General features: G+C 51.1%; 2 protein-coding genes across 2 annotated transcripts; one reads left to right on the top strand and one right to left on the bottom strand.

The window, feature by feature from the left end:
- Nucleotides 1-3,970: 3,970 nt before the first annotated feature.
- On the bottom strand, nucleotides 3,971-5,942 carry SERP1 (stress associated endoplasmic reticulum protein 1). Its single transcript, XM_064165252.1, has 3 exons — nucleotides 5,778-5,942; nucleotides 5,621-5,696; nucleotides 3,971-5,490 (listed from the first exon to the last, which is right to left on the bottom strand). The coding sequence occupies exons 1-3, from the start codon at nucleotides 5,859-5,861 to the stop codon at nucleotides 5,450-5,452; spliced, it is 201 nt and encodes a 66-aa protein (XP_064021322.1). The 5' UTR covers nucleotides 5,862-5,942; the 3' UTR covers nucleotides 3,971-5,449.
- A 114-nt stretch (nucleotides 5,943-6,056) lies between these two features.
- Nucleotides 6,057-21,930, top strand: EIF2A (eukaryotic translation initiation factor 2A). Its single transcript, XM_064164902.1, has 14 exons — nucleotides 6,057-6,164; nucleotides 6,818-6,887; nucleotides 7,187-7,261; nucleotides 9,147-9,265; nucleotides 10,552-10,651; nucleotides 11,446-11,528; nucleotides 13,033-13,106; nucleotides 13,259-13,403; nucleotides 14,296-14,412; nucleotides 16,417-16,988; nucleotides 19,435-19,551; nucleotides 20,150-20,278; nucleotides 21,326-21,391; nucleotides 21,475-21,930. The coding sequence occupies exons 1-14, from the start codon at nucleotides 6,137-6,139 to the stop codon at nucleotides 21,538-21,540; spliced, it is 1,761 nt and encodes a 586-aa protein (XP_064020972.1). The 5' UTR covers nucleotides 6,057-6,136; the 3' UTR covers nucleotides 21,541-21,930.
- Nucleotides 21,931-22,035: the final 105 nt, after the last annotated feature.

Raw genomic sequence — 22,035 nt, 5'->3', positions numbered from 1 at the left:
TCAGCCCGAGAGGGTCACCGTGATGCCATTAAACGTTTGATTTCGGAGAGGGGGAAGCAGGGCTCCTGTCATGCGGCTCTGTCGCTGTCGGGCATCTCTGGCTGCTGCGCGGCTTTGTGTGCGGTGTCCGCCGGCTCCCCACTGCCGTGCGCTGCGTTAGTTGTCGTGGCGTGACAGCAGGGCCACGGCCATCAGCCGCCAGGGGGGCCTGGGACCTGCCACAGCCTCTGTGCGCCGAGCCCGCTGCGCTCTGAGGCTCGCTGCCAGCCCTCCCGTTCGGGGGCTCCCCAAGGGCAGCGGCTGCGTAGGGAGCTGTGTGTGACAGTGGCCTCCTGAGGTGTGACGCTGTCCGCTGTGGGAAGCAGAGCTATAACGTCGGTCCCAACTTCGGTGGGACGAGCAGAGAAGGGACTCGGTTCTAGCAGTCGCTGTGCTTGGAAATGAGGCTGGCCCCGCAGCAGGGCACGGGTGGGAGGGACGCAGCCATTGTGGTGTCTCGGAGGCAGAGCTCACCTGAGCAGAAGGGTGATGATGCTCGGCTCTGTGGTGACTCTGAATTGGTCCCTGCATCTCAGAGGGTGTGACAGAATGTGCAGGGAAAGGGTACAAAAGCAATGGAAGATAGAGAGAAAATCTTGGTGAGGGGAGCCCGAGGGGGCTGTGGCTGGCTCGAAGGGAAGCAGGTTTTGGGAAGGCTGACAGGAGGAGCTCAGAGCCTCCAGGGCAGGTGAGCACAGGGCAGTTGCTCTCCAGCTCTCACTGACACAACCTACTTTCTCATGTAGCAGAACATGCACTTTAGGGCTGGTTACCACAGGATGTTTTGGAGGAGGTCGGATGTTCTAACAGGGGTTAGGCAAGTTCTTGGGCAACAAGCTGGTGAAAGAGATGTGCCCACACCGACATAGCACTTCTCAGTATGAGGAGAAGAGCAGGGTGGGGATTGAGCTGCATAGGGTGGCTGCAGCGTCCTTTACATCACCTCCCAGAGTCACTGCTGAAGGCAGAGCAATGGGGCTAGTCGGGGCCTGTCGTCTCTGAAAATGACCTGTACTTTTTAACAGCAAATTCACAAGGGATTGTGGTGTAAGGCGAGATTGCCTCGCAAATTAACGCGTCATTGTGTGTCTGTTCCGATGCCCCAGTGCCTGAGGGACACGCCGGGCTCTGCTTAGCCACTGCCACTGCACACTGCTGCTGTGGCAGGCGGCAGAGCTAACGCTGGATGCGAGCCTGGCTTTGTCGGCACTGGGACCTTCAACTGTGGACCACTTAAATAGGGGTTAGGGAACTCTGGCTCCCGGGAGAATTGGACGAGGGCAAGGCCAGGCAGCGGGCAGAGATTCGCAGCGGAGAGGCGCGGAGCGGCTGCCACGCGGGAAGGAGGCGACGTTTCCGACCGTACCCAGTCCGCTTTGCACGCCGGTAGCCGCTGACCCGGCAGTGGGGAAACGGCAGTGGCCTCCCGGCCTGCGGGGTCGTGGAGCCCATGGCTCCGCCCGGGCCGCCCAGGCACCTCTGCAGCCTGCGAGCCGGAGCAGGGCCGGGGCTGTCGGTATCTGCTGAGCACGGCCCCGCTCCCGCACGCACTGCGGCGCGGAGCCGCTCGGCTATGGCGACCGCCGGCCACAAGGCGGCGCTGCGGGCGGACAGGAGCGGTGGCGGAGCGGGGGCAGGCTCAGCCGCTATGGGCTGCGGCTGGGTCTGGCGGAGCCCCTGAGCCTGTGTTCACCGGGAGCGAGGGCTTCTCTCCGGAGCGCCAGGTGCCTGCCCCAGCCGCCTGCCTGCCCGCCCAGAAGGCTGCAGCGTGCCCGGGTTCTTCCCCGCGGCCGGTTCCCTGCTCTCAGCTGCGCGGACACTGGCCTGGCTCGGCTGTCAGGGCAGATCCTCACTCGTCCTCCTGCTCTGCCTTTGCAGGTCTGCCACTCTCCCTGCTGCCTGCGTCTACTGTTTGCAAAAGTAACACTCTTTGGGCTGCTAAGAGAGCTGTAAGGGTTTTAAACCACTACAGAAAACGGATAATCATTACTTAAGTGGATGGCTGCCATCTGATGCCATCAGTTACGCCCTGTGCACTTGCAGCTGCATGGTTACGCATGGCTGATGCCTGCTCACAGATCAGGTTTTGTGTCAGCAGTGGCTGATCCGTTTTTGTGCCGTATTCAGGTGAAGGAAGCCTTGCAGCATGGTGCCTTGCAGCAGTTGGTGCTTGTTGCGGGGTGCTGCAGCTCTGCTGTCGGAGACAAGTCCTGCTGCCAAGGCAAGCTCGGGAAGACAGGGCAGGAGAGGAGGGACTGCCTGCCCGGTGAAGCACAAGGTGTGCTCCAGGGCCCTCACACTACATGAAGAGGGTTTTTCTCCTTGTTTAAGTGGAATTTATTGTATTTCAGTCTGCCTATTGCTGCACATCTCCTTACTTGTCAGATCCCTCTGAGCCTCTTGCCTCTCTCAGTCCGTGGTATATCAGAGTGACTTTGCAGCCCTGTGCTGCTGGATGTAAACTGCAGCACAGGAGGTTCCACCTCAACACAAAGGGGAACTTCTTTACTGTAAGGGTCACAGAACACTGGAACAGGTTCCCCAGAGAAGCTGTGGAGTCTGCTTCTCTGGAGACTTTCCAGCCCTGTCTGGATGCTTTCCTCTGTGAATGGTCCTGCTCTGACAGGGTGGGGGGTGAATTTGGACTTGATCTCTTTGGGTCCCTTCCACCCCCTACCATCCTGTGATCCTGTGTGACTCCAGTGTGTCCCTGTCCTCATTGTACTGGGAGCTTGGCAGCAGCTCCCTAGATGTGTTCAGCAGCACTGAGTAGAGGGGAATGAGACCTCAACCTGCTCGTTGTGCTCTTTCCAACTCCAGGTCCTTGCCTGCGGAGCTGCTTCTACCAGTGGCTGGTCTATAGTGGAGTTTCATGCCGCTGCTAGCAGCTCAGCTAGCCCAGTGGGTCACCCAAGGGTCAGTCCTCACCAGCCCCTACCCCACCAGCTTGTCTGCAAGGCTGTGACAGGAGGGTCTGCTGAAGAGGAGGTGGTCAGTGTCCTCCACTGAGTCAGTCATGTCCTGGAAGAGGGTTTGTGGGTTTTGTGCTTTTGCCAATGCATAAATCCATGGCTGTTCCCAAACACCTTCTTGTAGTCTTTGTACCTGGAAGTGGTTTCCAGGAGGCTTTGCTCTGCCATCTCAGGGCAATGAGGTGGAATGGACCAGCCTGTGGTTCCCCAGATCCTTCTGCTCACCCTTGCTGAAAACAGGTGTGGCATTTGCTTTCCTACAGTAACTGGGACTCTGTCCTGCAGATGCATCCTTTCAGCACACACCCCCTCCCCCCCCAGATTTGTGTATGCTTGGCTCCCTAACTTGAGCCTCCTCACTACTGTGATTATCTCTGAGACCTTCCTTGGGCCCTGGGTTGCTGTTGAGTGCTGCAGTCAGAAGCAGATGCTGTACATCACTTCATCTGTGTGACTATGTGCTGCTGCTCTGAACCCAGCAGAGTACTACCACCACCACTGCACTGTGTCTGCACTACAGCAAGCAGCTTTCCTACAGGTTTGACCTTCAAAGCTCAGTAAAACCACTGTCAACATTCAGGTGGCCACAGCCCCCGGTGAGGCTGCGCAAGCAGCGTCACTGCTGCGCTCTGGCAGGCAGCAGCTCTGCAGGAACCAGTCAGACGGCCCAGGCCTCTGCTGCACCCTGGGGCCCAGAGAACAGATGGAGGTGGGGAAGTGGGCACCTGCCAGTCCCCAAGTGGATAGTGGAGCAGCACCAGGTCCCTTCCCAGAGAGTCCCAAGGGTTCAGGGTCACCATGGCACAGCTCCAACCCACCCAGCAGCCCAGGAGAGGGTTTGCTGCAGCAAAGAGGTTCCTCTCAATGAGGAAGGGAGAGAAGCTGCACTCGGGGTGAAAAGTCCCAGCTCCAACACCCCCCTAGGGCACCATTCTACCAACCTCAAAGTTGAACACAACTGGTGTTTGGAAAGAACTTTATTTAAAACCAGAGATTATACATCCTTCCCCCCCACTACCATGTACAAAATACAGGTGACTGAGAACACAGAAGGCAGGCTGCCCCGCACGGCTCGGGCCGAGGCGTGCCCCTGGCAGCGCCAGCCCCGCTGATTTCATACAGAAACGCAACCACTTGTACAAAGATCTCCTCGTGGTTAACAAGCATTTCATTATCTCTACAGAAACATTTCTCTATTACTTCTAGAGGAACCAGATTTTTGTCTTATGCTCAGAACACCCCCCCCCCCCCCCCAAAAAAAAAAGGCTTAATCTTCCTTAGCCACGGCATAGAGGAGCAGAGCATCTTCAGCTTGCCCTTTAAGCGCAACAGGCAGCACAAGGCCAGTGCAAAGCCTGGGCCACCAGGAGTAGAACATGATCAATAGCAGCATTTTCCGCTGTGATCTCAAGTTACAGCTGGCTACAGGTGTAGGAGGGTGCTTTTTCCTGCTCTTTAAATTCAGTCTCACTGAGAAGGATGATCCATAGGGAAGCGGTTAAGTACTGGGTCCATCGTTAGATGAAATCGAGCTGTAAGCAGGATTTACCTTAAATAGGATTAAATACAGATTGCAAGACACACCACGCTCTGCAGGTGCTGCACACGAAAGCGGGACGGTGAGCAGGAGGGGCAGGGTCCCTGCACCTGCACGGAACATTCCCAAACAGCATCGGCAAGTGTAGAACCACCAACACTTGTTGAAGGTTGTCCATGAAGTATTTACAGCCGGCGGCAGGCGCGGGGGGCTCCGGCCCATGTCTGTGGGACGTCAGCACAGGGTGGTGTCAAGAGGCGGCTGCTGCTCCATCGGGCCAGTTTCTAACCAACGCCGCTAATGCTACACAAACAAGCATTCCATGTTCACCGGGAGAAGAGGGGTGGGAGAGTTTATGCCAGGGGAAGCGTTTGGGCACTGCCACATGCTGCAGTGGGGCTACTCTATGCGTACAGGGGACGATGCACTCGGGTAAGCTACAGGGAACTGCGCGGCCCAGCTGCTTCGCTATCAACATGCTTCAGGCTCCAGCCACTACAGAAACCCCGGCGGCTTCAGAGCTTAAATAAAACCATTTCCAGCTATACAGAGACTGGCACAGACCTCGGGCCGGTGCTTACAACAATGCCAACTTGGGTACAGCGTAACAGATCCACAGCGCACAGGACTGGGCACCTCACCCAATAAGTAGGTCCACGATTGTAGATCAACAATAGAACTTTATTGCTTTATACATGTCGTGCTGTTCAAGGCACTGTGGCACGGGCTAGAAAACTCGGAATGACTCCTGAAGGGACCTGGAATGCGACACGGCCGAAGCCGAGCACCGCTCCTCGGCAGCTGCTGCGACGGACCGGGGCTGGCTGGGCGCCGGCCGGGGGAAACAGTCCATGGCAGCGCTGGGGGGAGGGCGCGGGGGGCCTCGCCGGCGACGGGCCCCTCACATGCCCATCCGGATGCTCTGGATGATCTGGAAGATGGCTGCAAAAGAGCAGAGGAGGGAAGCGCTCGACGGCAGCGCCCGCAAGAGAGCCCGCGCCGTCTGCGGGGCCGGGAGGGGCAGCATCGCTGCCCGAGTCACCGCCGCCGCGGCCCGCCCGCGCCCACTCACCTGATCCGCAAACCACGAAGATGAACAGCGCCAGCAGCCAGGGCCCGACCGACGCCTTCTCCTCCGGGGCCGTCCTCTGCGGGCACAACACCGCCGTCACCGCGGCCCGTCCCCCCAGCCCCGCCATCCCCCGCCCCGTCCCTTCCCCACCGCGCACCGAGGTCTTGGCGACGTTCCCGCGCTGGGTGATGTTCTTGCTGTGCTTCTCGTTGGCCATGCGGATGCGCTGCTTGGCCACCATGGTGGGACCGCCGGCCGGCCCGGGCCGCCGCTCGCCGCCGCCGCTCCGCTCGCTCGGCCCCGCGCGCCGCCCGCTGCCAGCGTCAGCACCGCGCGGCGCCGCCCGCCGGAAACACGCGCCGCGAGGGCGGGGCCAGCCCCCGCCGCCAACCCGCGCGCCCGCCGCCACCGCTTCCGGGGCAGCCGCGGCCCCGCCCAGCCCCGCCAGACGTGGCCGGCCCGGAGCGGCCCGCGCGGCTCTGTCCCGGAGGCGGAAGCGGGAGCCGCCGCGCCAAGATGGCGCCCCCCGCGCCGCTGCTGGCAGGTGAGCGGGACCCGGGCCCGCGGTAGGGCGAGCGGCTGGCGGCGGGGGCGCAGCAGCCGGGCCCGAGCCGGGCTGGGCTGGCGGCGGGAGCGCAGCAGCCGGGCCCGGGCTAGTGGCGGGAGCGCAGTAGCCGGGCCCGGGCCAGGCTGGGGCTGGCGGCGGGAGCGCAGCAGCTGGGCCCGAGCCGGGCCGGGGCTGGCGGCGGGAGCGCAGCAGCCGGGCCGGGGCTGGCGGCGGGAGCGCAGTAGCCGGGCCGGGGCTGGCGGCGGGAGCGCAGCAGCCGGGCCCGAGCCGGGCCGGGGCTGGCGGCGGGAGCGCAGCAGCCGGGCCCGAGCCGGGCCGGGGCTGGCGGCGGGAGCGCAGCAGCTGGGCCCGAGCCGGGCTGCGGTGGCCTGGTGCCGTTCCCGCGGGGTTGCCGAGCCTCGCTGGGCCGTGTCGTTGCCTCCCGGGCACGCTCAGCCCTTGGTGTGAGGCCAGGCAGTCCTCGAGGCTGGCGGTCCTCGTCCCTTCTTAGAATCCAGAATCAGGCAGGGTGGAAGAGACCTCCAAGCTCATCCAGTCCCAGGTCTCCGGGCTCAGCCATGACAACAGAGCGTTTTGCTTTGGATGACTTTGGGAGTCAGGAGTGAGCAGTTGTTTGTCTCCTCTTCCAGTGAGAGGATCCGAAGGGCTGTACATGGTGAACGGGCCACCCAGCTTCACAGAGAGCACCGCGTTTCAGAGGTACTGCTCCTAACACTACTGATCTCCTGCACGAGAAAAAAAATCCTTTTCTAAAAGATAAAGAGCTAAAACCAAACACAGAACTGGAAGTGAAGCTTTTCTTGCTGCCGCTAGTTCAGAAAACGGGTGGGTGTGAAGGCTTTCCACTCACCTCCCTTGTGAGGGCACAGGTCGTAATCACCGAATGCCCTATGGAGGGGATGTTTGCACTGTTCCAGAGTGCTGCTGGGCAGGACGTCTGAGCTGCTGCTGCTTCATTTCGTCTGTTTGAATTCTCTTGTGCACTTCTCCTTCCTCAGGGACTCCGGGAAGAACTGCAAAGCTGTTGCTTTCAGCAAGGATGGCTCCCTCTTTGCCTGGTGCAACGGAGAGAAGTTGGTGCATTTTATGATGCTGATCATTTAGTTTGTATGAAGTAAACCCCTCACTTGTGCCCCATTTGCCCTTGTCTGTGGCAGTGCTCTTGCTGTTCATGTGTTTGCATACACGTGTTCAGTGCAGTTTGGTTTTGCACCGTTTGGAGCAGTGGCTTTGCTTCTTGAGCATCAGATGAAATATGTATTGGTTTTCTTCTGTTTATAGTCAGAGAATCATAGACTGGTTTGGGTTGGAAGGGACCAAAAAGATCACACAGTTCCAACCCCCTTGCTGTGGGCTGGGACACTTCCTGCTAGCCCAGGTTGCTAAAGGCCCTGTCCAGCCTGGCTTAGAACACTTAGAGGCTTGGAGCCTCCACAGCTTCTCTGGGTAACCTCTTCCAGTGTCTCACCAAGCTCCTGGGGAAGAATTTCTTTAATGTCTAATCTAAATCCAGCTTCTCCCACATACCCATGCCCGTGGAATCTGGATGTGCTTTATTTGGGTTCTTTGTTCAGTCCCCAGTATGACAGTTCCTGAGTTTCTGGGTTGGTCTTAGAGTCATAGAATGGTTTAGGTTGGAAGGGACCTCAAAGCTCATCCAGTTCCACCCCTTAACCATAGGCAGGAACACCTCTCACTGGAACAGGTTACTCAAGGCCTCATCCACCTTCTAGGTGAAGAGTCTACACACCTTAGGTACAAACATCACAAGGCTCCTTTTGTGTACACCAAGTGCATTAGAGTTCTTTACATCATGAGGCTGCTGCTGGAAAGAGGTGATAAGGCACCTTCTGGAATGTCATGGAAGGGCCCAGGTTGGCAGGCATCATCTTAGAGATCATCTACCCAGTCTCTCTGCTGTGGACAGGGATGCCTCTCAACTAGGTTTGGTTGCTCAAGGCCTCATCCAACCATTTAACCACTTTTAAAGCAGAAAACTTAGGTGCAGCCATTCTGTACTTTCACTGCTGTTCCTGGGCTTTCAGAACATTCTCACTCTTCATTTTTTCAATGAAAAACTCTTCCTCAGCTAGGAAGGTCTATTTCCACAAGATATTTGTGAGGGAGAAAGTTTTTTGGACCACCAGGTTGTGCATTCAGGTGCCCATGCCCCAGATGGCAAATTATTCCTGCCCTGCAAGGCCTCTCTTTTGGGACTCTTCTCCTTCTGTTTGTCTAGTGGAGAATGTCCCTGCTCACTGCAGGAGGATTGAGCTAGATGACCTTTGGAGGTCCCTTCCAACCCAAACCATTCTATGATTTATGAGTGGAGCAGGTAGTGAGATAATGGTCAACAGGCTCCTAAAGCAGCTTCTGAGAAGAAGAGTGGCTGGGACACATCTTGATTCTTTGGGCTCTCTTGGCAACAGAGCTTTAGCATGCAGTGGTCAGAGGTGTTGCATGACCTTTTTTGTTCAGTCATCTGACCTTTGCTTTTCATTGTCCATGTCTTCCTGCATCTCCCAGCCTCCAACAGCCCAAATCTTACATGCCATGGCTTTATAGGTAGAAGACCTTTGGAACACATGGGATGAATGTGTTTAAGTTTGGTTAGGACCTTTCTGCTGGCCACTTCTCACCTCTAGCACTGCAGAAGTGTGGATGGCCTCAGAGGCAGAGCTTACCTTGTCTCTAGCTCAGAGGTTAGATGTTACATGCAGAAAAACCTGATGTGTTCTCAGCAGGTCTTTCTCCTGCTTGCTGTTATGCTTGGGTGTCTGCTTCTGAAATGTGTTCTCATACAGATGTAAAAGCAGGAGGGGACAGAAGCTCTGCTGATTTTGTTACATTGGTCATGTTTGGGGGTGGGTTGGAAGAGTCAAATTGGTGAAAAGTTTCCTTGGCTGCTAATTAATGATTCTAAGAGTGCTTTATTGAAATAGCATCTTCTGCTTCCAGAGTAAATATTGTTAATGTCACCAGTGCTGAGTTCCTGTGCTCCCTTGATCTTCCAAAGGCAGTTTGCCTTGAATTCTCGCCAAAGAACAACATCCTGGCAACGTGGCAGGCCTACACGAGTGAGTATTTGGCCAGCTGGGAGAGCACGTGGGTTGTGTTTCAATTGACTCTGCAGGCTCTGCTCTGCTGTGCACAGAGAGTGTGCAGGAGATTATTGGAGTGGTCAGGTGGAGGGAGAGATGTCATCCTCTGAAAGCATCTGGTATTTTAAACTGGAGCAGGGGAGATGTAGGTTGGGCATAAGGAAGAAGCTCTTCACAACAAGAGTGGTGAAGTACTGGAACAGGTTGAGGCCTCATCCCTGGAGACATTCAGGGTCAAAGTTAACAGGGCCTTGGACAGCCTGATCTAGTTGGAGATTCCTCTGCTCACAGCAGGGAGTTGGACAAGACCTTTGAAGGTCCCTTCCAACTTGATTCACTCTGTGGTTCTGTATTGACTGTTCCCACACCAAATCAGAGTGCACATACTGAACCACTGCATTGATAAATCACATGCTGCTGAAAATTGCTAACTGGTCTTAATGCAGAGTCTGTTTGAACAAGCTGCTCTTTGTGCAGTTGACATTCATGTATGGACCAGGAAAATTACCTCAGAGCAATCGTGTCCTGCCCTGGCCATCACTAATTTGAGTGTTCCCCATTGCCCAGAGGGCTTTTTGCTTTCCTGTGCCTCTCTGGAGTTTGTGTTCCTGATGTAGATGCAGCCTCAGTCTCCTCAAAGTCAATGTCAGAAGCAGATGACTTAACTGCTTCCTTAGACAGAAGCAGCTGGTCATAGGATGCGTGTGTGGGAAGGGGTCTGGGATGGGTTGAAGGGCAAGAGAAGGCAGCACAAGGGACAGAACTGGTGCCAGCTGTGGGCTGGTAGAGAACTGCTGAGAAGTCTGTTCTGAACCACTCTAGAGACAGGCAGTCTGTGGCATCCAAAGTGGGTAGGAGGGAACAGAACTTCAAACCAGTGCAGCCATTCTGCATGGCTTGCAGACAGAGCTGTGAGGGGCAAAGTGCTTAGCATTCTTCTGGGAACTAAGTGTAGGAGTGGAGAACCTTCACTGGTCACCAAGAGAGTGGCTTTTGGCTTTGATTTAAAGCTATGCTTTAAGAAGGCTGTCCTGGTGGTGGTGGTCATGGCCTTGGCATGGGAAGAGAAAATCTTACACTCCCAAATGTTCTTTGTGCTAGATGAATGGCTGTGGAAAGTTTGTGCCAACAGTGATACAATCTACAGCCCAGGGCTTCGTCCCCCTCAGGAGGTGGAGCTGTCTTGTCATGAGGTGGAATGTGGTCATGGTGAGGCAGGTTTGACCCCAAGACTAGCGCTGTAACCTGTGTTTTCCTTGCAGCTGGTAAAGATGGCACAGCAGGGATGCCCAACCTACAGCTCCACGATGTGAAAACTGGGAAATGCTTGAAGTCTTTCATCCAGAAAAAGATGCAGAACTGGTAAATAACACTTGCAGGTGCTAATTGTTCACAAAGAAATGTGATTTCCAAAAGCTGATCCAGGTAAATGAAACTTTGGGTGTGGCGGTGGCACTCAAAACACTGCCTGCTGCTGGCTGAAAGCAAGGGTCTGCTTCTAAGCATCTTTGTAATTGTGCTAATTGTCTCTTCTCACTATAAATTCCAGAGAGAAAGCTGGAGAGACAACACCTGAGCTAATTGTGTGGGCTTTGCTCTGCAGATGTCACTTGTCCATCTGAAACATGTCATGATCGGGGGTTGGAACACTTCTCCTAGGAGGCCAGGCTAAGAGAGCTGGGGTTGTTCTGCATGGGGAAGAGAAGGCTCTGGGGAGACCTAGTAGAGACCTTCCAGTACCTGAAGGGGGCCTGCAAGAAGGCTGCAGAGGCACTGTTTGCAAAGGCCTCTGGTGATAGGACAAGGGGCAATGGTTTGAAATTAGAGAAGAGTAGATTTAGATTGGACTTTAGGAGGAAATTCTGCACCATGAGGGTGGCACAACACTGGAACAGGTTATTTAGGGAGGTTTGAGGCCCCAAGCCTGGAGATAATCAAGGTGAGGCTTGGCAGGGCTTTGAGTAACCTAATTTAGTGGAGGATGTCCCTGCTGATTGAAGAGGGTCAAACTAGATGCCCTTTGGAGGTCCTTTCCAACCCAGACTGTTCTGTAATTCTATATTTGAACTTCCTTGGCTTTGAGAAGGGAGGGGAAAGACCCTGGTGTGCTAAGGATGAGCATCATTCAGTGCTCCTGTTCTTTCCCTTGAACATAGGTGTCCTTGCTGGGCAGATGACGAAAGCATTTGTGCCAGGAATGTCAACAATGAAGTGCACTTCTTTGAAAACAACAGCTTTGGTAAGCAGCATTTTCTGTACGTTTCACTGCACTCTCTTATATAGAATCTTCCTTGGTAGAGCTTTTTCAGTGTTGGATTCTTTCCTCATTTCTTCTTGCTTGGTTTTTATTTGAAATGTTGCCTGCATGTTGTTTGAGTTTGGGGTTCAGAATCGTTCTGTTTTAATCAGGTGTGTTTTCACTTAGCTGTGTGTCTCTTCAGTGACTTGGCTAGTATGGAAAGCACTTAATTTTCACTTACAGAGGCCTGATCTGAATGTTTCTCATTTAATGAGGTGCAGGGAACTGTCAGTAAGGAATGGTCCTGCTCTGGCACATGGGTTTGACAAGATGGTCTAAGGAGGTCCCTTCCAACCCTTAACATCCTGTGAATGTGATCTGTGGTTACTTGTTTGGATTGTGTGAATTCTCTGCATGAACTAATGAAAAATGGCTCCTGAGAAAATGGACATTGATGGCAAAAATGAAGTTGTGAGGCCAGGGAAATTTAACTGCTAGTGGTAGAAAATTTGGAGTCAATAGAGGTTGGAAAGGGGAATTAAAAAGCAGGAAGGTAATGAATGGGAGCAAAAACTTCAAGGAAGATAAAAACAAATTGGATCAAATATTTTGAAGAAGGTGAAAATGGATTGGAACAAATATTTAGAGGAAGGTAAAAATAGAACAAAAACTTGGAGGCAAAAACTAATTGGAACAAAAATGGAAAGGGATTTAAAAGTGAACTGGAACAAAAACTGGAGGTAAAAGTGAATTGGAACAAAAAAGGAATAAAGGCAAACTGAGAGGAAAACAGTGGTGTGAATTTGGAGGGGTTTTGTTTTAAACATAAAGCTGATAGAAGAATTATTCTGGGAGCTAAAAATACAGGCTTAAGAGATGCAATTCCCTGAGGATTAGCCCTGCTGATGTTAGTGAAGCCCCGCTTGAGAGGTTGTCCCAGCCCAAGGTCTGCTGCTCAGCAGAGACTTGCTTGCTGGAGTGAGGTGGTGGATTGCTGCTGCAAGTTCACTTGTTAAAGATGCATTTCCTGTAAGTTCTTTGTGTAAAGGGGAAATGCCCAACCCAGAACAGGCCAAGAGGAATGCCTCTATCAGGAAGGAGTTGCTCAGGGAAGCTGTGAGGGGGAATCCCTGGCTCTGGGTAGTGGTGTGTGTTATCCGAGTGTGACCTCAGGTCAGCACAGATAAGGCAGAGAACACTGCGCTGCCTAAAATGAGCTGTGTTCACCTGAGGCTCAGCAACTTCCTTGCTGTTTGAGCTTCCAACTCCTAAATGCTGGATTTCAGACTTAGGTTTGGTTTGGGTTGGTTCAGTGAATAAAAGAAGTGTTGAGATGGGCAAGTAATAGCTGTTTGCCTAGTAAAAGAAATCCCTTATTGTTATCTAGACTGTTGTTTATTATCCATGGCAAAGACCCATAAAAAGGTCCAGCTGAGTACTGCAGGCTCAGTGGTTTGTCACTGATGTCACTGTGCCCTTTATGTGCCTTTTTTTTTTTTTGCAGATACCATTGCCAATAAACTGCACTTACAAAAGGTGAACGACTTTGTGTTATCTCCGGGAGCGCAGCCAACCAAGGTACTTCTGCTGGCGTTTCCCTTCAGAGGATTGCTGTGATTTTTAGTGCAGAGTCCTAGCAGTAAATCCTAGCAGATTTTAGTGCAGAGTCCTAGCAGAGACCTGTGGCAGCAGGAACATGCTCTGCAGGAAGCTCTGGTGCTCTGTTGCAGGTGGCCGTGTACGTGCCGGGCAGCAAAGGTGCGCCGTCCTTCGTCAGGCTCTACCAGTACCCCAACTTCGCTGGCCCTCAGTCTGCACTGGCCAATAAAAGCTTCTTTAAAGCTGACAAGGTGACAATGCTATGGAACAAAAAAGGTATAACAGCTGTGTGGTCAAACTTTTATAATCACAGAATCAGAGAATCAAGCAGGTTGGAAGAGACCTCCAAGCTCATCCAGTCCAACCTAGCACCCAGCCCTGGCCAGTCAACCAGACCATGGCATTAAGTGCCTCATCGAGGCTTGGCTTGAACACCTCCAGGGATGGTGACTCCATCACCTCCCTGGACAGCCCATTCCAATGCCAATCACTCTCTCTGTGAAGAACTTCCTCCCAACATCCAGCCTGTACCTGCCCTGGCACAGCTTGAGACTTTGTCCCCTTGTTCTGTTGCTGCTTGCCTGGGAGAAGAGCCCAACCCCACCTGGCTACATGTGGGATGCACCACTGCTGTTGTGTGTTTAACTTGCATGTGCCCATACAGCCTGAAGGCAGCCAGCAATGCCCATGCAGGGAAGGTTACCATTCCTGTGCTCACTTCCATGATACTTTGAGTACTGGGTTCAGTTTTGGGTACCTCAATACAAGAGGGATGTTGAGGTGCTGGAGTGAGTGCAGAGGAAGGCAATGAAGGTGGGGAAGGGCTTGGAGAGTAAATCCTATGAGGAGTGACCAAGGGAGCTGGGAGCAGTTACATGTCCTTGTGTTGGGGGCTCCAGAGCTGCACACAGTAGTATGCTCACTTTCTTGTGACTCAGTGCTGAATGAACAGATTTAGCTGACTCTTTCCATCTGAGAAAGGAAGATGTTAATTCCATTGGGGTTAATACTTAGGAGGAATCCATTATGGAAGATAATAATAACAACAGCACTGTTACATGAGCAACTATAATTCATAAAGCGATGGCTCTTCATACTGCTAGTTTGTGAAGCAGTTTGTACCTTCTGCAGGAACTGTACTGAAATAAGTGTCTGTTTCTTCTGCCAGCCACTGCTGTGCTAGTGATAGCCAGTACAGAGGTGGATAAAACAGGAGCTTCCTACTACGGGGAGCAGACGCTGCACTACATGGCCACGAACGGGGAGAGCGCAGTCGTGCAGCTGCGTAAGTAGCTCTGGGCTTTATTACTCTGTTGTAGAGTGGGAATTGCTGCTTCACCAGCTTGGGGTTGAGGGAAGAGTTTATTACTGTAATGAAGTAACCCTCAGAAGGAAAAAAAAAATCACTGCTTCACAAAAACCTTTCACCAGAATTTGTTTTAATCTGAAGAAAGGTGAGGTTTTCTTGGCGGGGGTGGGGGCTTTTTATAGCTGAATTCTCTTTAGTCGTCTCTGGTGTATTTGTCACCTTAATGGCAGTGGCAGAAAGCACATCATCTTGTCAGGGTATTCATGTGCACAGGAAGGGAGTTTTGTGTGCTGTCTAAGGAAACACCTGGACAACAGAGCCATCTTAGTGTCTGACAATCCAAAAGGGTCAAAAGCTGTTTTACTACCTGCCCTCACAGATACACAGCTGATCCTGCTCCTCAAGAAGTACTGTGCCACATCTGCCCTTTGTTGGTAACTTCACTGAGGGGGGTGTGGAAAAAAGATCAGGATTATAACTCAGTGTCTGAAATCTCTCTAGGATGAGTTTCCTGGATTAAGAACATCATGTTTCATTCATGCTTATTAAAAGCTTCTTTGCCCTCAAGTTAGTTATTTTCAGTGCATTTATATTTAACAGGGAGCATATTGTGAATTGAATTTAGCTAATCCTTCCCAAGGTTCAAAAAAGAACAGACAAGTTCTTGTAAAAACTCTTTTTGTCCCACCAAAAGCAAGTGGTGGGCACTTGGACTGAGTGGTGTCTCATTTCCTATGGATGGGAATGAGATGCCCAGGAAGGTGGTGAAGTCACCAGCCCTAGATGTGTTTAAAAATCATTTGCATGTGGTGCTTGGGAAATGGTTTAAAGGTGAACCTTGTAGAGTAGGGATACGGGTTGGGCTTGGTGATCCTGAGGGGTTTTTCCAGCCTGAATGTTTCTGTGATTCTGATCTTGTGGTTCCTTCTGAGATGCAGTTTGGAAGCTTTTTCCCACACTTGCTTTTGCAGAGGGTTTGGTAGGTTTGACTGATCCATCCTGGTGCTGCAGCCCAGCCTTGGCTATGGGAGCCCACAGAAAGCTGGCCCAGCCTCCCCAGCTGCCAGCTCTCATGGCATGGGCAGAAGCCTCATTTTCTTTCTCTGCACTTGCACTGAGCTAATGACCTCTGAAAGGTCTTAAAAGAGAAAACAGAGAGCTGGTGTGCTTGCACAGCCTGATTTCTAAAGGTAGTGAGGCCTTGGAGCAACAAGAGGGATGAAGAGTGTGAATCAATTTGCTGTCTTGGGTCAACATTCAGATTGGAGAGTTGTTAGTAATGCACTTGGGGTTTATCTGAAATACAGGTAAAAGCACCCAGGCTGTGACCTATGGTTTCTATTTTACATCAGTTTCCAGCACTTCATTCATCACTCTGCAGTATCTCTTAGTAATCTAACCCCCAGAATAACTTCTATCAATATCAAGGTTTAATCTTTATGTGTAAGACCTTTTGTGTGCTCTCTCACTTCAAAATCTGCCTTACAAAATGCAATGTGAGGGCTTGGTCCAAAGATAACTTGATAACTTAGATCAGTATTTCTTAACTCTGCAAAGCTGAGTGATGCAGTATTTGTTAGATATAAACCCCAGGAACTAGTATCCAACTGGAATAAAACTCCTGGTTTTGCAGGTTTCCAGTGGGACAGTTTGAGAAGGTCCTGAGAGCTCATTCTTGAATAACGAGGGGGGAAAAAAAACCCAACCCAAAACAAAACAAAAGGAGTTTTTTAACCTGAATAAAAAAAAAATAAGGAGCTTACTGTTAAAAGTGCTGATGCTGACCCCACAGAGGCAATTTGGAATGGCTGCAATGTTGCAAACCCCAACTAACATTACCATTTGTACCTCTACTCTTGCTAGCAGAATTAATTTTGCTGTCGATAATTGATGTTCACAATCACTGTTGGGTTTCTTTTTGCTTGTGCTCCAAGGATACAACCTCCTAACAACAGCTGCATGTTTTCCTTTTCCTTCTAGCAAAAAATGGTCCTATCTATGATGTTGTTTGGAACCCCAATTCTGTCGAGTTTTGTGCTGTCTATGGTTTTATGCCTGCCAAAGCAACAGTTTTTAACCTGAAATGTGACCCTGTGTTTGATTTTGGAACCGGTCCTCGCAACGCCGCCTACTACAGCCCCCAGGGACACATCCTGGTGCTGGCAGGGTTTGGGAATCTGAGGGGGCAGATGGAGGTGTGGGACGTTAAGAACTACAAGCTGATTTCCAAGCCGGTGGCCTCGGACTCGACGTACTTCGCCTGGTGTCCCGACGGGGAGCACATCGTGACGGCCACCTGCGCGCCGCGCCTGCGCGTCGGCAACGGCTACAAGATCTGGCACTACACCGGCTCCCTGCTGCACACCTACCAGGTCCCCTCCAACGAGGAGATGTGGCAGGTCTTCTGGCAGCCCTTCCTGGAGGGTGTGTTCCCAGTGAAAGCTGTCAAATACCAGGCGGTGCCAAGCGAACTGCCCAGCGCTGAGCCCAAGCCTGCCCAGGCCTACAGACCTCCAGCCCTGAGAAACAAACCCGTGACGAGTTCCAAGCTTGTAAGTGGGCAGCTCCAGCTCTGAGCTTGAGCTCTTCTAGTCCATTGCCTTGCCCCACTGTGCTCAGTGAGAGGTGTTAGAAGAATGATGGGGCTGACTGCAGCATAGAGGTGCTGGAGTGGGTCCAGAGAAGCTGGGGAAGGGTCTGGAGAGTGAATCTCGTGAGGAGCGACTGAGGTTGCTGGGGATGGGTAGTGTGAAAAAAAGGAGGCTGAGTGGAGACCTCATTGCTGTCTACTGCTTCCTGAAGGGACTTTGTGGAGAGGCTGCTCCTGGGCTCTTCTCACGGGTAGTTTGAGACAGAACAACAGGGAATGGCCTCAAGCTGAGGCTGGGGAGGTTTAGTTTGGACATTAGGAAAAAGTTTTTCATGAAGAGAGTGGTCAGGGACTGGAATGAGCTGCCCAGGGAGGTGGTGGAGTCACCCAGCCTGGATGTGTTTAAGGGTCATTTGGATGTGGTGCTTAGGGCTATGGCTTAAGGTGAATCTTGTTGAGTAGAGTTCTAGGTTGGACTTGATGATACTGGGGGAGCTTTGCCAAACTGCATGGTTCTGTGATTCTGAATCACCCTTAATTATGTGATTCTGGGATTGTGGGGTGCTAAGAGAGAACTTGCCCTGAGAATCCTCTCTGGCCCTTTGCTTGCTGTTTGCTAAACCCTTGACATTGCCCTCACTCCTTTTACACTCCTTCGCAGACCTTAAAGGTGCTCTCTACAGCGTGCAAGGAAAAGAAACCTGCAGGTTTGGTTTGTGCTGAAACTGGATACTTGAGACAGTAGCCTCTGCAATGGGTGGCACAGGTTACCAGTCTAAACCCAGCTTGACAGCAAGACCAAAGTGGCTGCCAACAGCTTCCCTTTTTTTTCCCTCTTTTGAAAGAATAAATATTTCTGATTTATTTCTTTTCCTTTTCCCTTTTTCCTTTCTCTTTCCTGGTTGTTTTTTTTTCCTTTCCCTTTTCTGTTTTTTTTTTTTTTTTTTTTGTCTTTTCTCTTTCCTGCTTGTGCCCTTTTCCCCTTTCTCTTTCCTCTTCTTTCCCCTTTGTTAGATGAATTTCCTTGCCAGGAGGAGGTTTGGTTGTCAGCAAGTGAGTTGCAGTTTGAGCAGTGACCTACTTTTCTAATTACCTTTTTTTTGGTGCAGGTTTTTTAAGTAGGCTGAGTAGCAACTAATTACACTTAACAATTGCTCCCTTGATGTGTAAGTCTTAGAGAGTTTGAGTCTGAACCTTCTGCTTGTGAAGGGAAAGCTGCTGCTGGGTCATTATGAATCTCTGAATCCTGTTAGGGTTTGATGTCACAACTGACCAGATAGCAGAGAAATGATGCAGTGAATGAAAGGAGTCAGTTTATTTCTGTGGGCAAGACATCTTGCCATGTGTATCAAAACAATCCAGCTCCTCCACTGAGTCACCTTAAACCGAAAGACTAAGCAGTCCCTGCTTTCCATGTGCAACCTCCCCTGACTCCCTCCTCATCTCCCCTCCCCCAACCCATTTTCTTTAATTTCCTGTCACTAGGAGCTGAAAGTTTAAAAGCTGTCAACAAAAGCACAATGCCAAAGCCGTGCCATTTAGTGCTGGCTTACTCCTTTTCAGTTTTATTTCCTCTCAGTGATAGAAAATCCCTGGAGTCTTTAGCCCACACAGGACAGTCTCACCCAAGCTGGAGAGTGGGTGAGTGTGAAACCCTGTTCACACTGTCCTCTGCTACTCAGAAGAGAAAGGGCACATTATTTCCTTCCCCCCTCCCCCCATTTTCTTTGGTTTTCCTTCCTCTTCCTTTATAGTTCATCTTTCTGTTGTTTGAAGTAGGTTTAGGGGTTCACTGTTTGGGATGGTGTGATGGTTTGGGAGTTACCTGCCCCCACCACTCTTGGGAAATCACCCAGACTAGACTCAGCCAGTTGGAAGTTAAGGAGTGAAGCTTTATAGTCACAGCTTAGCACAATATCCAAGCAGATATTTACAATAGTTACAGCTCTAGGCAGAAATAGACAAGTTAGAGGTAATACAGAAACACAGCAGCCCTCCCAGAAACCAGAGTCCCCAGGAGGGGCTCCCAACCACCCTTCCACCTTCTTTCCACCCCTCTACCTTACCCCAGAGTATGCATTACAGTTGAGTTTGGAGGATTGGCCAGGGGAGTTAGAAGCAGAAGGATTAATTACACAGAATTCCAGAGAGAAACACAGACTCCAAGAGCCAGAGACACACACATTGTGTTTGTGTTCTTATCTGTGTTTGTGTTCTTGTTTTCATGCATCTCAGCAAACCTGTGAGTGAAGTAGACATCACCATTGGTTCCTTTTCACAGCCTATCATCTAATTTCTCTCATTCAAATATTCCAGTTAGCCTCAAACCAGCACAGATGGGAGGCTGGGTTTTTTGTGCCAACACATGCATGTGAGTTTCCTAACTGTTGATTTTGCCTCTCCCACAGCATGAGGATGAACCACCTCAGAACATGAAACCTCAGTCGGGAAGCAGTGATAAACCTCTCTCTAAAACAGCTCTCAAGAATCAGAGGAAACATGAAGCCAAGAAAGCTGCTAAACAGGTACTGCAGAAGCAGCTCTTCCAGGGTTAATTAGATTCCACAGATGCAGCTGATCAGTCTGAAAGCAGCGACCAGCAGCTCACAGCACTGCACACCTTCGCACATGTTTTACTTGTACTAAAGCAGGTACAAAAGGATGACTTAAAACCAGCAGTTTTGGTGATTTGCTGAGTTTGGTGAATGTTAGCTGGAATCAGTGTTAAGGCACAAAAATTGTGACTTCCCCTTCAGATCATCTGCACAGATGATTCAGTGTTAGGTGAGAGGTGGCAGACATGCTGCTTGGATGCCTGTGTGTGTCCAGCAGCAAGTTGTGGCTGAAGCATGAACATTCTGTGATCCTTGTTGGTGTTTCCCTGTGCTGTGTGTGGCTGGTGTCTTGAGGAAGGAGAAATGAAACAAAGAGCCTGTGAGTGGTTTCAGACAGCCCTTTCTTTGTGGAAAGTGTGCACAGTGCAGCACCCCACAGCCTGTCACATTTTGGAGTACACCAGTGAGAGAAGGAATGTTAAATGGATCCCTTCAAACGATGAAAGAGAATTTTCAGTCCCTTTGCAACCAAAGTTATTTTCTAGGTGGGGTCTTTATTTGCCTACAGGAGGCCCGAGCTGATGCAAACCAGGAGTCCACACAGCCCTCGGCACCGCAGAGCGCCCCGCGGAGCACTGTGCCTGCTGTCACCTCTGGAGATCCTGAGGTTGACAAGAAGATAAAGAATTTAAAAAAGGTGAGGGGGTTATTTGCTATCAGCAGATTTGTCTAAGAGATGCTCTGTCAGGTCTGTTCTGCTTGCAAGGTGACTTGAGCATTTACTGAGATGGCAGTTCCCTCCATTTGATGGAACAGCAAAAGTCATTCTTTCCAACCCAAATCAGTCTGTGATTCTCTCATTACTTGCCAGGACTCCTGAAGGTCTCACCATAGTGTCTAGACAGGGCATAAACCACTGTCAGGCACACAGGAGGGTACCACAGTCTGTGGCTGTGGGTGCTGGTGCACCTGCAGCCACAGCTGAGGGGTGAGGGTACAGCTCAGAGCAGTTCACTGTCACAAAGGAGCCATGTGGGCTGCTGAGCTGTTGGATCTTGGACCTTAGAAGGGCCATGCAGAGTGTGGCTTTGGTTTATTCCCTAACCTCTAAATGGTAGGAGTCCCCATCCCTGAAGGTGTTTCAGAGGAGGCTGGATGAGGCACTTAGTGCCGTTGGTTAGTTAATTAGCTGGGTTAGGTGATAGGTTGGACTCGGTGATCTCAGGGGTCTTTTCCAAGGTGGTTAATTCTGTGACTCTGTAGTGTGACATTCACTGCCAGTCTTGGAAATTCTTGGATTAAGTAATTTCAGAGTGGAAATTGTTTGGTTCAGACTAGGGAATCCTTCCTCTTTCCTCATAACCCATCAGGGCTTTTTTCCTCTTGGCCACTTTCTGCTTCTCCTGGTGTCTGGATTAATATTCCAGGCTTTCTGAGGAGAATGTGTGGTGAGGAGGAATAGAGTAGAGGAGTAACTCTGAGTAGGGTCTAGCTCTTCAGTGAGGTGGTGCCTAGTGTTTGTTTCAGAGAGCAAGGCATGCTTCTGTTCTTGCAGGAAGTGTCTGTTGTTGGGAAATTCTGGACTGAGCTTCTGGAGATGCTGAAGTGAACTGAACTTTCCATACTGAGACCTTAACTCAGGCAGTTGCAAATGCAGGCACTTCCCAGGCTGTTTTGGGGGTTTTTTGGTTCCTCGGTGTCTATTTTTGTATTGGTGTGGGATTTTCTTGGTTTGCTTTTGCAGAAACTAAAGGCAATTGAGCAGCTGAAAGAACAGGCAGCTGCTGGCAAACAGCTGGAGAAGAATCAGGTAATGTTAATACCTATGCACTTTATTCAAGTTTTCATTTATAATAGGTTAGGTCTGTGACATCTTTTGCTTTCTTCTTCTAGTTGGAGAAGATTCAGAAAGAAACTGCTCTCCTGCAGGAACTGGAAGACCTAGAACTGGGTCTTTAAAGCTTCATGGAAATCCCATGCCAACACCAAGCTCACGAAAAATCCAGTTTGTATTAACTTCAACGTAATAATGTGTTTCAGCAGATGACTGAGGATGCAGAAGTCCACAGATTTGCTGCACCACCTGCCTCTTAAAAAAGCTTTCCTGAAGATTTGTGCCCATGCAAAGAAGAAACGAGTGCCTGGGCAGCCAGCTGCTGTTGAGCGCAGTGTGCCTCTTCCCAGAGCACGCCGCCTAGAGCTGGGAGGTGCCTGTTGATTGATCTTTTCCGTGTGTGAGGAAGGAGATGAGGAGTTCACCTGTTTCATAGCTTTATTCTATTTAAAACTGATGTGATCTTTATGCAATATCAGGATGTAGATACAAATAAAAGAGCATTTAATAGTAAAGCGTGTTCGTTGTTCTGCTGCAAGGGCAGAGCTTTTAAAATAGCCTGGTTGCAGCTCCTTCACAGCAGAGGCAGAAGGAAGTTACCCCTCCTGCAGCGGCGCTGC

This window comes from Pogoniulus pusillus, chromosome 26 (assembly GCF_015220805.1).
Source record: "Pogoniulus pusillus isolate bPogPus1 chromosome 26, bPogPus1.pri, whole genome shotgun sequence".
Classification (NCBI taxonomy): domain Eukaryota; kingdom Metazoa; phylum Chordata; class Aves; order Piciformes; family Lybiidae; genus Pogoniulus; species Pogoniulus pusillus.
This window is presented reverse-complemented; position numbering and strand designations above follow the sequence as displayed.

What these genes read in the sequence shown, in the direction of transcription:
- SERP1 (XM_064165252.1), bottom strand. Translation starts at nt 5,861, where the DNA reads ATGGTGGCCAAGCAGCGCATCCGCATGGCCAACGAGAAGCACAGCAAG. An exon ending in GGAACGTCGCCAAGACCTCG is followed by an intron (nt 5,697 to 5,777) that starts GTGCGCGGTGGG and finishes TTGTGCCCGCAG; the next exon opens with AGGACGGCCCCGGAGGAGAA. An exon ending in CTTCGTGGTTTGCGGATCAG is followed by an intron (nt 5,491 to 5,620) that starts GTGAGTGGGCGC and finishes GCTCTTTTGCAG; the next exon opens with CCATCTTCCAGATCATCCAG.
- EIF2A (XM_064164902.1), top strand. Translation starts at nt 6,137, where the DNA reads ATGGCGCCCCCCGCGCCGCTGCTGGCAG. An exon ending in CCGTGACGAGTTCCAAGCTT is followed by an intron (nt 16,989 to 19,434) that starts GTAAGTGGGCAG and finishes CCTCTCCCACAG; the next exon opens with CATGAGGATGAACCACCTCA. An exon ending in AACAGCTGGAGAAGAATCAG is followed by an intron (nt 21,392 to 21,474) that starts GTAATGTTAATA and finishes TTCTTCTTCTAG; the next exon opens with TTGGAGAAGATTCAGAAAGA.